Below are 14,704 nucleotides of genomic sequence, written 5' to 3' on the forward strand. Positions count from 1 at the left end.
TCTCAGAGTAGTCTGGCTGCTCTCACCCCACCCGAAAAAATGACATTTGTTCTAGACATCTTCGAAGCCTTGTATTTTTGCGCTTGTAATAGACGTAATGTCCTCTAAAGGAATGCTAATCGAGACCGTTATGCGATGTAACGATGTAAGAGAAGTGTGTAAGTTTTAGAGGGTAAGGGTCTGGGTGTTGGTGTTCTTATGTAGTTTTTTAAATGACGTGTACCTTTATCGAACTGGGGGTTTTCCAGGAGAGAGGATGAGGGAGGGGGCCGTAGAGAGAAGCAAACGGGAAAAGAGGAAAGAGCGAAATTGGGAGAGGAGAGAGGCAGGACCGAGGTTGGGTCGGGCCTGTCGGGTCGCGAAAACGAATTCCCCGCTGTGAAATGTCTGAACCCTCTAATATACATCAATCAGTCGATTAGTGGTATTTATTGAGCGCTTAATTTGCGCAGAGCACCTTGGTAAGCGCTCAGGGGAGAGTACAACGCAACAGAACGAACCGACCCCCCTCCTTAATGAGCCGATGGTCCTGGGGGTCTTCTTGACGGTCTTCTATTTATTTTATTTTGTTAGTATGTTTGGTTTTGTTCTCTATCTCCCCCTTTTAGACTGTGAGCCCACTGTTGGGTAGGGACTGTCTCTATATGTTGCCAATTTGTACTTCCCAAGCGCTTAGTCCAGTGCTCTGCACACAGTAAGCGCTCAATAAATACGATTGATGATGATGATGGGGGGAAGAATCTGCGAAACGCGAGCTATCTTAGAATCTGAAAGGCCTTTTTCCTTCGGGCCCAGGCAGTGGCCTCAGATTGTCTTCTGCCCTTTCCCCCCAGTCGTGGCCACCGAGGAGGTAGTGACCGCAGAGTCCGTGGATGGGGCGATCCAACAAGTCGTCAGCTCCGGGGGCCAGCAGGTGATCACGATAGTCACGGACGGAATTCAGCTGGGCAACCTGCACTCGATTCCGACCAGCGGGATCGGTCAGCCCATCATCGTGACCATGCCCGATGGCCAGCAAGGTGAGGAGCCGCGATTCCTCGGGCCGGTGGGCGCGATCGTCGAGTGCCCCGGGAGGACGCCTTTCGAGGGAAAACTCGGGGCCCCGAGTTTAACGCTCACCTCCGCTTCCAGGGTCGGCGAGTCCTTCGCGGAGGTGGAGGGTTGCTCGTCTTTGGCGAACGCCGTTCGGGCCGTGGATAAATCTGTTGGCTTTTATGGTCTCTCTGAAGCACGTACCGCGTGCCAGGCACCGTTCCACTCGCTGGAGTAGATGCACGCTAATTGGGTTGGGCACGTCCCACGTGGGGCTCACGGCCTTAATGCCCATTGTACAGATGCGGGGACCGAGGCCCGGAGAAGTCAAGTGACTTGCCCAAGGTCACCCAGCAGACGAGTGGCAGAGCAGGATTAGAACCCAGGTCCTTCGGCCTCCCGAGCCTGGGCTCTATCCGCCAGGCCACGCTGCTGGCCCTCGAACCGGTAAGGTAAGCGACACGGGTGAGCCCCGTGTGTCCAACCTGATTATCCTGTACCGTCAGCCCCGGCGCTTAGTACAGCGCCTGGTACGGAGTAAGCGTCTAGCAAGTAAAAGGGAGACCTGAAGTGGACTAGGAAGCAGAAGGTGCGGTCTCTGATGATGCTCATCTCACGCTTTGGTAGACGTGGGAAGAAAATATCACTGCTGGAGTTCGGTGGTGCAAGATACATCTTAACTCTTCGGATTAATGTTTGTATCTAGACGTCTGGATAATGAGACCGGTGTGTGAGTGTATGTGTAAATACAAATATATATACGTATGTGTGTGTTTCATTTTAGTTCTGACAGTACCGGCAACAGACATTGCAGAAGAAACTGTCATCAGTGAAGAGCCACCGGTGAAGAGGCAGTGTATTGAGATCATTGAAAATCGGGTGGAATCTGCAGAAATAGAAGTAAGGAGACTCTTACCCCATGTGCTTTTCCAGAGTTGTCAGAAATAAACCGGCCCGGCTCATCCTCTTTTATATTTATTAAAAAGCTTTTGTATTGCCGTAGATTGAAGAGTCGTAGTGTTGTCATTCGGTAACCGCCCCCGACTCTCTTCTGGTGGAACAGGCCCGGAATGAAAATGTGGAATGAGAAAACGCGGCCGTTAGAAAAGTCACGGCATCTCCCACGCGAGAGGGGGGGCGGGCGCAGAGGCAATCCGGCCGAAGCCCAGTCGTGATTAGGCACGGCTGAGGCATGAGTTGAGTAGTACGTGGCCCAGGAATGAAATAAGTAGTACGTATCGCCGACCGCCCCGTGCCTTCGAACGACGCGGTGCCCCGAGTCGAACCCTTAGCGCATCGGGAGATGCCGAGCTGGACGATCCGGAAATTCTCGCCCGTTGACTTGGCCCGGGAGCAGGTCGGCGGTAGATCTTGAGAAATTCCTTGCGCGTCGGCGGAAGGGCAGGGCCCTCGGGTGATGGCCACCGGTCCCGTCAGGGTGGGAGTCCTACATTATCCGCCGGCTGCCGCCTGGCCAGAGAGCTCCCTCGCGGCCCGGGGGCCGGTCGGATCGATCGATCGGTATTTATCGGGCGCTCGTGAGAGGACGGTCCCACGGGATCAGCAGACACGTCCCCTGCCCACAGCGCGCTTACGGTCTAGGCAGCCGGTGGAGGCGAGGAACCAGATGGATAGCCGGCCACGGCAGCGTGGGCCTCTTTATAGGATGGGGGTAGACTGGTGAAAAGCGCGTAGTACGACGCTCTGCGCACAGTAAGCGCTCAATAAATACGATTGAACGAAACAGGTGCAGATCAGTCTCCTAGTGCTCTCCGGACTGAAGTTGCCTGGAAAATTTTCAGTCCTCCTGTCACGCCTCCAACCTCCCGGGGAGTAGAGAATTAGCATTCGGGAGCGGAAACTCGTCGTCTTTCCCACCTGAGGCCAGCTGTGCCCCGATCATACCCTCGTCAGAATAATAATAACAGTTGGGGTGCTTGATAAGCGCTTACGATGTGCCAAGCACTGGCGTACATACAAAATAATCGAGTTGGAAGCAGTCCCTGTCCCACATAGGGCTCGTGGTCTTTATCCCCGTTTTCCAGATGGAGGAACAGAGGCCCAGAGAAGTGAAGCGACTTGCCCGAGGTCGCCCAGCAGGACGAGTGGCGGGACAGGGATTAGACTCTCAGGCCCGGGCTCTTTCCACTGGGCCACGCCGCTTCTTTTTTGAGTCTGGTCAGGCGTGGAGACAGCTTTGGAGTCTCAGTGAGCGAAGTGGGTACCCCTCACCCCCGACCCGCCGTTTTAGACGGGCTGATTTGGCCTTCAGAGTTCCTAAAGTAGTCCGATTTGCTCGGGAAGGCGCGTTCTCCGGAGCCAATGCAGGATCCCCGATTCCCACATTGAGAGAGGCTGGATCGGCCATGAGTCCTGGAATTCTGGGCACCGTTTGGCCTCACGTGCTCTCATTTTCGCCCGTGTAACCCAGTAAGAGGTGGATGGGGGAGCGGAATCTCCCGTCAAGAATGATGACGATGGCATTTATTAAGCACTTACGTGCAAAGCACTTGTTTTAAGCGCTGGGGAGGTTACAAGGTGATCAGGCTCACAGTCTTCATCCCCATTTTCCAGGTGAGGGAACTGAGGCCGAGAGAAGCGAAGTGACTTGCCCAAAGTCACACAGCTGACAATTGGCGGAGCAGGGATTTGAACCCGTGACCTCTGCCTCCAAAGCCCGGGCTCTTTCCACAGAGCCACGCTGCTTCTCAAGAATGCAGTAATAGCTTCAGGGTGGAGAGGAGCGCGTGAAGGAATCGGTTAGAATTGCTGGCGATGATGATGATAATAATTATTAATGATGGTTTTAAGTACTTACTATGTGCCAGGCACTGTACTAAGCGCTGGGGTGGATACAAGCAAATCGAGTTGGACACTATCCCTATCCCTTGTGGGGCTCGCAGTCTCAATCCCCATTTTACAGATGAGGTAACTGAGGCCCAGAGAAGTGAAGTGACTGGCATAAGGTCATACAGCAGACAAGTGGTGGAGCCGGAATTTAATAATAATATTGTGGTACTTGTTAAGCGCTTACTATGTGTCAGGCGCAATGGGGTAGAGATAAGCAAGTCAGATGGGACACAGTCCCTGTCCCATGTGGGCTCACGGTCTCAATCCCCATTTTCCAGATGAGGTAACTGAGGCGCAACAAAGTGAAGTGACTTGGCCAAGGTCACCCAGCAGACAAGTGGTGGAGCCGGAATTTAATAATAATATTACTTGTGGTACCTGTTAAGCGCTTACTATGCGTCAGGCGCTGTATTAAGCAATGGGGTAGAGATAAGCAAGTCAGATCGGACACAGTCCCTGTCCCATGTGGGCTCACGGTCTCAATCCCCATTTTCCAGATGAGGTAACTGAGGCGCAAAAAAGTGAAGTGACTTGGCCAAGGTCACCCAGCAGACAAGTGGCGGAGCTGGGATTTAATAATAATATTACTTGTGGTACTTGTTAAGCGCTTACTATGCATCAGGCGCTGTATTAAGCAATGGGGTAGAGATAAGCAAGTCAGATCGGACACAGTCCCTGTCCCATGTGGGCTCACGGTCTCAATCCCCATTTTCCAGATGAGGTAACTGAGGGGCAACAAAGTGAAGTGACTTGGCCAAGGTCACCCAGCAGACAAGTGGCGGAGCCGGAATTTAATAATAATAATACTTGTGGTACTTGTTAAGCGCTTACTATGTGTCAGGTGCAATGGGGTAGATATAAGCCAGTCAGATCGGACACAGTCCCTGTCCCATGTGGGCTCACGGTCTCAATCCCCATTTTCCAGATGAGGTAACTGAGGGGCAAAAAAGTGAAGTGACTTGGCCAGGGTCACCCAGCAGACAAGTGGTGGAGCCGGAATTTAATAATAATAATAATTGTGGTACTTGTTAAGCGCTTACTATGTGTCAGGCGCTGTATTAAGCAGTGGGGTAGAGATAAGCAAGTCAGATCGGACACAGTCCCTGTCCCATGTGGGCTCACAGTCTCAATCCCCATTTTCCAGATGAGGTAACTGAGGCGCAACAAAGTGAAGTGACTTGGCCAAGGTCACCCAGCAGACAAGTGGCGGAGCTGGAATTTAATAATAATATTACTTGTGGTACTTGTTAAGCGCTTACTATGTGTCAGGCGCTGTATTAAGCACTGGGGTAGAGATAAGCAAGTCAGATCAGACACAGTCCCTGTCCCATGTGGGCTCACGGTCTCAATCCTCATTTTCCAGATGAGGTAACTGAGGGGCAAAAAAGTGAAGTGACTTGGCTGAGGTCACCCAGCAGACAAGTGGTGGAGCCGGAATTTAATAATAATAATACTTGTGGTACTTGTTAAGCGCTTACTATGTGTCAGGTGCTGTATTAAGCAGTGGGGTAGAGATAAGCAAGTCAGATCGGATACAGTCCCTGTCCCATGTGGGCTCACAGTCTCAATCCCCATTTTCCAGATGAGGTAACTGAGGCGCAACAAAGTGAAGTGACTTGGCCAAGGTCACCCAGCAGACAAGTGGCGGAGCTGGAATTTAATAATAATATTACTTGTGGTACTTGTTAAGCGCTTACTATGTGTCAGGCGCTGTATTAAGCAATGGGGTAGAGATAAGCAAGTCAGATCGGACACAGTCCCTGTCCCATGTGGGCTCACGGTCTCAATCCCCATTTTCCAGATGAGGTAACTGAGGCGCAACAAAGTGAAGTGACTTGGCCAAGGTCACCCAGCAGACAAGTGGCGGAGCCGGAATTTAATAATAATATTACTTGTGGTACTTGTTAAGCGCTTACTATGTGTCAGGCGCAATGGGGTAGATATAAGCAAGTCAGATCGGACACAGTCCCTGTCCCATGTGGGCTCACGGTCTCAATCCCCATTTTCCAGATGAGGTAACTGAGGGGCAACAAAGTGAAGTGACTTGGCCAAGGTCACCCAGCAGACAAGTGGCGGAGCCGGAATTTAATAATAATATTACTTGTGGTACTTGTTAAGCGCTTACTATGTGTCAGGCGCAATGGGGTAGATATAAGCAAGTCAGATCGGACACAGTCCTTGTCCCATGTGGGCTCACGGTCTCAATCCCCATTTTCCAGATGAGGTAACTGAGGGGCACCAAAGTGAAGTGACTTGGCCAAGGTCACCCAGCAGACAACTGGCGGAGCCGGAATTTAATAATAATATTACTTGTGGTACTTGTTAAGCGCTTACTATGTGTCAGGAGCAATGGGGTAGATATAAGCAAGTCAGATTGGACACAGTCCCTGTCCCATGTGGGCTCACGGTCTCAATCCCCATTTTCCAGATGAGGTAACTGAGGCTCAACAAAGCGAAGTGACTTGGCCAAGGTCACCCAGTAGACAAGTCACCCATTACATGAGGAAGAAGTAGTCTCTGAAAGGGTAATAATAATAATAATGATGGCATTCGTTAAGCGCTTACTATGTGCAAAGCACTGTTCTAAGCGCTGGGGAGGATACAGGGTGATCAGGTTGTCCCACTTGGGGCTCACGGTCTTAGGCTTTGCCTCTCCTATCAGGTTGGGAGACAACTGGTTTTGTTTTTTTCTGGCGTTTAAGTGCTTACCGTGTGCCAGGCACTGTACTAAGCGCCGGGATAGAGACAGGCTAATCAGGTTGGACACGGCCCCTGTCCCACACGGGGCTCACAGCCTTAATCCCCATTTCACAGATGAGGGAAAAGAAGCCCAGAGAAGTGAAGTGACGCCCAGAGAAGTGAAGTGACTCGCCCAAGGTCACCCGGCTGGCAGGTGGGTGGGATTAGAACCCAGGTCCTCGCGACTCTCAGGCCCGCGCTCTAGCCATTAGGCCACACTGCTTCCCTGCCCCACGGTCCCTCTGTCCTTCAGTGCAGCTGACGGGTAGGGACCGTCTCTATATGTCGCCAACTTGTACTTCCCAAGCGCTTAGTACAGTGCTCTGCACACAGTAAGCGCTTAATAAACACGATCGATCGATTGCAGCCGTTTGAAGACGGAGGCCTGGGCCGGGTGAGGTCAGATCCGGGATGGTACGGCATGGACGCGTATGTTGTCGTTCTCTCGGCTTGATGTTTTAAGAAATCGGTCCGTATCGTCGTATCGCTCCCGTTTTCCGGGGCTCCTTTAGGAAAAGGCGCGGTTTCGGGGGGGAACCCTCTCACCTCGGCACTTATCCTAGGACTGACCGTTTGGGAGATGCCGGGACTTTTGTATTCCCGACTGAGCGCCCTCCGTGCGCGGAGCACCGAGCTAAGGGCTTGGAAAAGCGCGGTCCGCACCGTTTGCGGGACTTCTCATTCCAATTTTTCATCCCGGTCACTTGGACTCTACAATCTAGCAGGTGATTTTTCCGGCGGGGTGCATTAGCTCGTCTTTCCGGGGGCTGTCTTGGGAATCCCCTTTTTCCGTATGCTCTTGAACACGCTCGCTGATTCTCGCGGTTGAGAATGTGAGAAAAATGTGTTTTCTGCGACAGGTCGGGCGATGGAAGTTATGGTCTCCCCCTTGATAACTCGTGTGTGTGATTCGGGACAAAGGAAAGGCCACTTGGTAGTCACGGAAATAAGAGAAATAACCTTTTCCGTTGATAATTGAGATAGCACGAGCCCACTGTTGGGTAGGGACCGTCTCTATATGTTGCCAATTTGTACTTCCCAAGCGCTTAGTACAGTGCTCTGCACATAGGAAGCGCTCAATAAATACGATTGATGATGATGATAGCAAATCTCCCTACTGAAGGTCAAACCGAGCTGCAGCCAGATACTTCGGGCGTCATCAGTCGTATTTATTGAGCGCTTACTATGTGCAGAGCACTGTACTAAGCGCTTGGGAAGTACAAATTTGCAACATAACAGAGCGGGCAGTTCTGTCTTTATTACGGAAACACGATTAAAAGTCAGAAAATTGCTTGCCGCAAGTAGAAGCCCTCAGTGTTAACACATCTCACGGTCTGAGCCCACTGTCGAGTAGGGACCGTCTCTATATGTTGCCAACTTGTCCTTCCCAAGCGCTTAGTCCAGTGCTCTGCACACAGTAAGCGCTCAATAAATACGATTGATTGATTGATTGATTTCCACCTAGTCTATCAAGTTAAATCTTTCTTGAGGTTCCTTTTTCTGTTGCGTCCAACGGCACACAGGCCTCGACATTCAGGCAGCACAGTTACCGTTGTTCTGGTTTATTTACAATATATTTTACGTCGACCTCCAATAAAGCGAGCAGTTCGTTTTTAAATCCCGCTTGAATTTCTCTGAAATCTACCCTCACCGTGAAGTTCAAATAAGGGCGGATGTATTTACTTTTTAATTGGCGATCGCCAGAGTATGATACCTAATTTGTCTGTATCCTAAGTGTTTAATGGACAGCGCAGTTATTCTATCCAGGCGAACCTTTTATACGGAGAAGAAGTCCGTGCGATGTCTCGTTGTTATTCTCAGACCGGTCCGTTGAACCCGGCTTCGTGAGGGACGGCAGTGAAAAACAACCAAGTAATGGTTAATAATAATAATTATAGTAATAATGATTGTGGTGTTTAAGTGCTTAGGTTGTGCCAGGCCGGGGTGGTTACAAGTGAATCGGGTTGGACACAGTCCCTGTCCCACGTGGGGCTTACAGTCTCAATCCCCATTTTACAGATGAGGTAACTGAGGCACAGAGAAGCACAGTGACGCAGAGGAGTGGCAGAGCTGAGATGATTTCTGCCACCTTATAAACCGTGGTACGATCACATTTAGGCAGCAAGGTGCCTCTCTGGCCGTCTCAGCGCGGGAAAGACAGAGGCGAATCGTGGAGAAAAGCGGCTCCGCTAGGATGGAGTGGAATCGGCCGCCGTCTTCGATCCGGAGAGACACGGGCCAAGACGGGGACGCGATTGAATTCTGCCGAACCCTGAACCGTGAAGGGTTTGCCAAACCTGGAATGGTCGTTCAGAAAATCCCACCCCGACGGGAGGTTTCGTTCTTTTTTTACCGGCAGGGAGTGGGCAGAGATGGAATCCTCTATCTCGGTTAACGGCGCAGATGGAAAAGTGTCCTTAGCCCTCAGGAAGGCTTGGGATGAATTTGTGGAAAATAGGTCGAGGGTTAGTAGAGGAAAAATCAGGGACGCAGGAGGGAAAAGTTAGGGGTGTCAGAATGGCCTTAAATAGGAAGATGGACTGTCTGGCCAAGGGGACTGTCCCCCTTCTAATAATAATAATAATAATGAAGGCATTTATCAAGCGCTTACTATGTGCAAAGCACCGTTCTAAGCGCTGGGGAGGTTACAAGGTGATCAGGTTGTCCCGCAGGGGGCTCACGGTCTTCATCCCCATTTTACAGAGGAGGGAACTGAGGCCCGGAGAAGTGACTTGCCCAAAGTCCCACAGCTGACATTTGGCGGAGCCGGGATTTGAACCCGTGACCTCCGACTCCAAAGCCCGGGCTCTTCTCCGCTGAGCCACGCTGACTGTGAGCCCGCTGTTGGGTAGGGGCCGTCTCGAAACGTTGCCAACTTGGCCTTCCCAAGCGCTTAGTCCAGTGCTCTGCACACAGTAAGCGCTCAATAAATACGGTTGAATGAATGAATGAATGAATGAATGAATGAAAAGAGGGATTAGGGAGGAAAGTTAAGACAATAATAATAATAATAATAATGTTGGTATTTGTTAAGCGCTTACTATGTGCAAAGCACTGTTCTAAGCTCTGGGGTAGATACAAGGTAATCAGGTTATCCCACGAGGGGCTCACAGTCTTCATCCCCATTTTTCAGATGAGGGAACTGAGGCCCAGAGAAGTGAAGTGACTTGGCCAAAGTCACACGGCTGACAAGTGGCAGAGCTGGGATTTGAACCCACGGCCTCTGACTCCAAAACCTGAGCTCTTTCCACTGGGCCATGATACTGAAGCCGTGTGGGGGACTGTCACGTGATAGTCTCCTCTAGACTATCTTTTAGACTGTGAGCCCACTGTTGGGCTCTATATGTTGCCAACTTGCGCTTCCCAAGCGCTTAGTACAGTGCTCTGCACACAGTAAGCGCTCAATAAATACGATTGATTGATTGACTGATTGACTGTAAGCTCCCTCTGGGCAGGGAGCGTGTCTGTTTATTGTTACATTGTCCTCTCCCAAGCGCTTAGTACAGTGCTCTGCCCACAGTGAGCGCTCAGTAAATACGATTGAATGAAGGAACGAACACGGTTCGTCCCGGCATCCTTCAGTCCCACTGGGCGGATCCAGAGTGGAGCTCATATGTTCTCGTGGTCTTGTTTTTTTCCTTCCTGCTTCATGTTTTGAGGAATACATCCTTTAGTAAGTGTTTAATAACTGCCCCTATAATAATAATAGTAATAGTAATAATAATAATAATAATAATAATAATAATAATCGGTATCATCAACCCAAATTTGACTCCAGAGGCAAGTCGGGCTGGGAAGCCTGGGTTTTGTCGCTGACTTGCTGGAGTCGCTTCCCTTCGAAGTTTTGTTTTCTACATCAGTGCTGTGGGGGCTAATATGTACTCCTGTAATAATAATAACAGTAAAAATAATAATAAAAATAATCGTAATAGTGAAAATAATAATAAAAATAATCGTAATAGTAAATAATAGTAAAAATAATAACAATAATGGTGGTATTTAAGCACTTACTATGTGCTGGGCCCTGGGGAAATACAAAGTTGTCAGGTTGGACGCAATCCCTGTCCCACCTTGGGTTCCCAGTCTTCTCTGAGGCCCAGAGAAATGAATTTATTTCTGTTAATGTCCCTCTCCCCCTAGTCTATACTATAAGCTCTCTGTGGGCAGGGAATGTGTCTGTTTATTGTTCCGTCGTACTCTCCCAAGCGCTTAGTACAGTGTTTTCTACACAGTAAGCGCTTAGTAGATTCGATTGAAGTGACTCAATAATAATAATGGCATTTATTAAGTTGAATGAATGAATGAAGTGACTTAATGATAATAATGTCATTTATTAAGTTGAATGAATGAAGTGACTTAATAATAATAATGGCATTTATTAAGCGCTTACTATATGCAAAGCACTGTTCTAAACGCTGGGGAGGTTACAAGGTGATCAGGTTGTCCCACAAGGGGGCTCACAGTCTTAATCCCCATTTTGCAGATGAGGGAACTGAGGCCCAGAGGAGTCAAGTGACTTGCCCAAGGTCACCCAGCAGACAAATGATGGAGCTGTGATTAGAACCCAGGGCCTTCCGGCTCCCAGGCCCAGGCTCTGTCCACTAGGCCACGCTTTCAGGGATGTTCTGGGAGTTCAGTGAGATTACGTTAATCAATCAATCAATCTATCAGTCGTATTTATTGAGCGCTTACTGTGTGCAGAGCACTGTACTAAGCGCTTGGGAAGTCCAAGTTGGCAACATATAGAAACAGTCCCTACCCAACAGTGGGCTCACAGTCTAAAAGGGGGAGACAGGGAAATAATGATAATAATAATAGTGGCATTTATTAAGCACTTACTATGTGCAAAGCACTGTTCTAAGCGCTAGGGAGGTTACAAGGTGATCAGGTTGTCCCACATGGGGCTCACAGTCTTCATCCCCATTTTACAGATGAGGTAACTGAGGCCCAGAGAAGCTAAGTGACTTGCCCAAAGTCACACAGTTGACAAGTGGCAGAGCCGAGATTTGAACCCACGACCCCTGACTCCAAAGCACGTGCTCTTTCCACTGAGCCACACTGCTACCCCAGAGTGCTCTACGTTAGACTGTGAGCCCACTGTTGGGTAGGGACCGTCTCTATATGTTGCCAACTTGTACTTCCCAAGCGCTTAGTACAGTGCTCTGCACACAGTAAGCGCTCAATAAATACGATTGAATGAATGAATGAATGAATGAATGAGATAGGTGGAGGTCGACCACACGGACAGCAGAACTGTGGGCACTGTCCCGGTGTGGAGTACTGTACTAAGCGCTTGGCAGAGTAGAGTACAACAGACTCCTGTATATATGTAAGTATGTATGTTTGTACGTATTTATTACTCTATTTATTTTACTTGTACATATTTATTCTGTTTATTTTATTCTGTTAATATGTTTGGTTTTGTTCTCTGTCTCCTCCTTCTAGACTGTGAGCCCGCTGTTGGGCCGGGACCGTCTCTAGATGTTGCCAACTTGTACATCCCAAGCGCTTAGTACAGTGCTCTGCACACAGTAAGCGCTCAATAAATACGATTGAATGAATGAATGAGATAGGTGGAGGTCGACCTCACGGACAGCAGGATTGCGGGCACTGTCCCGGTGTGGAGTACTGTACTAAGCGCTTGGCAGAGTAGAGTACAGCAGACTCCTGTATATCTGTTTGTACGTATTTATTACTTTATTTATTGTACTTGTCCATATTTATTGTATTTATTTTATTCTGTTAATATGGTTTGTTGTCTGTCTCCCCCTTCTAGACTGTGAGCCCGCTGTTGGGTAGGGACCGTGTCCAGATGTGGCCAACTTGTACATCCCAAGCGCTTAGTCCAGTGCTCTGCACACAGTAAGCGCTCAATCAATCAATCAATCAATCGTATTTATGGAGCGCTTACTGTGTGCAGAGCACTGTACTAAGCGCTTGGGAAGTCCAAGTTGGCAACATATAGAGACGGTCCCTACCCAACAGTGGGCTCACAGTCTAGAAGGGGGAGACAGAACAAAACCAAACATACTAACAAAATAAAATAAAGAGAATAGATACGTACAAGTAAAATAAATAAATAGAGTAATAAATATGTACAAGCATATATACAGGTGCTGTGGGGAAGGGAAGGAGGGAAGATGAGGGGAATGGAGAGGGGGAGAGGAAGGAAGGGGCTCAGTCTGGGAAGGCCTCCTGGGGGAGGCCTAAATGCGATTGAATGAATGAATGAATGAATGAATGAACGAACAGACGCATCCCCTGCCCACAACGAGCTGCCAGTCTAGAGGAGATAGGTGGAGGCCGCCCTCCCGGACGGCGGGATCGCGGGCACTGTCCCAACGTCTCTGCCAGCCCTCTGAGCGTGACTCTCTGCTTCCAGAAAGGCGCTTCCAACCCGGCTTCCGTGGCAGGGACGAAGGCACAGCCCTCTTTCCTCCTGCACCCCCAGTCCTTCGAAGAATTGCGTCCAGGGACTTGGGAATTTTAAGAGCTCACCTTCCCCCATTGCTTTCTGGGCAGTTCAGCCAGTCAGTGGTATATCTCTGTAATTTATTTATCTATTTATTTATGTTAATGTCCGTCTCCCCCTCCCCCTGTATATATCTGTAATCTATCTATTTATCTATGTTAATGTCCGTCTCCCCCTCCCCTTATATACCTGTAATTTATCTATCTATTTATTTATGTTAATGTCCATCTCCCCCTCCCCCGGTATATATCTGTATTTTATTTATCTACTTATTTACGTTAATGTCCGTCTCCCCCTGTATATATCTGTATTTTATTTATCTATTTATTTACATTAATGTCCGTCTCCCCATCCCCCTGTATATATCTGTAATTTATCTATCCATTTATGTTAATGTCCGTCTCCCCCCCCTGTATATATCTGTATTTTATGTATCTATTTACGTTAATGTCCATCTCCCCCTCCCCCTATATATATCTGTAATTTATCTATTTATTTATGTTAATGTCAGTCTCCCCCTCCCCCTCTATATATCTGTAATTTATCTATTTATTTATGTTAATGTCCGTCTCCCCCTCCCCCTGTATATATCTGTAATTTATCTATTTATTTATGTTAATGTCCATCTCCCCCTCCCCCTGTATATATCTGTAATTTACCTATTTATTTATGTTAATGTCCGTCTCCCCCTCCCCCCGTATATATCTGTAATTTATCTATCTATTTATTTATGTTAATGGCCATCTCCCCCTCCCCCTTATATATCTGTAATTTATCTATCTATTTATTTATGTTAATGTCCGTCTCCCCCTCCTCCGTATATGCCTGTAATTTATCTATCTATTTATTTATGTTAATGTCCGTCTCCCCCTCCCCGTATATATCTGTATTTTATTTATCTATTTATGTTAATGTCCATCTCCCCCTCCCCCTGTATATACCTGTAATTTATCTATTTATTTATGTTAATGTCCGTCTCCCCCTCCCCCTGCATATATCTGTAATTTATCTATCTATCTATTTATTTATGTTAATGTCAGTCTCCCCCTCCCCCATATATATCTGTAATTTATCTACCTATTTATTTATGTTAATGTCCGTCTCCCCCTCCCCCTGTATGTACCTGTAATTTATCTATCTATTTATTTATGTTAAGGTCCGTCTCCCCCTCCCCCTGTATATATCTGTAATTTATTTATCATCTATTTGTTTATGTTAATGTCCGTCTCCCCCCCCCCGTATATATCTGTATTTTATCTATTTATTTACATTAATGTCCATCTCCCCCTCCCCCTGTATATATCTGTAATTTATCTATTTATGTTAATGTCCCCCTCGCCGTATATATCTGTAATTTATCTATCTATTTATTTACATTAATGTCCGTCTCCCCCTCCCCCGTATATCTGTATTTTGTTTATTTATTTGCGTTAATGTCCATCTCCCCCTCCCCCTCTATATATCTGTATTTTATTTATCTATTTATTTACGTTAATGTCTGTCTCCCCCTCTTGTCTTGTATGGTGGAGAGTATGATACAAGAATAAGCAGACACAGTATTGACCCTTATCCTAGAAGCCGAGGGAAGCTCTTCACTAGTCATTCATTCAG

At 48.0% G+C, this 14,704-nt stretch overlaps 1 protein-coding gene across 3 annotated transcripts in view; it reads left to right on the forward strand.

Moving 5' to 3' along the window:
* Positions 1–14,704, forward strand: part of GABPB1 (GA binding protein transcription factor subunit beta 1) — a 109,806-nt gene that overhangs the window by 77,721 nt on the left and 17,381 nt on the right. For all 3 annotated transcript variants that reach the window (XM_038766814.1, XM_038766813.1, XM_038766812.1), the window contains 2 exons: positions 834–1,019; positions 1,817–1,932. In XM_038766814.1, the coding sequence (XP_038622742.1) occupies positions 834–1,019; positions 1,817–1,932 (302 nt within the window). The remainder of the gene's footprint in view (positions 1–833; positions 1,020–1,816; positions 1,933–14,704) is intronic.

The sequence above is a fragment of the Tachyglossus aculeatus genome, chromosome 26 (assembly GCF_015852505.1).
Source record: "Tachyglossus aculeatus isolate mTacAcu1 chromosome 26, mTacAcu1.pri, whole genome shotgun sequence".
NCBI classification, from domain to species: Eukaryota; Metazoa; Chordata; class Mammalia; order Monotremata; family Tachyglossidae; genus Tachyglossus; species Tachyglossus aculeatus.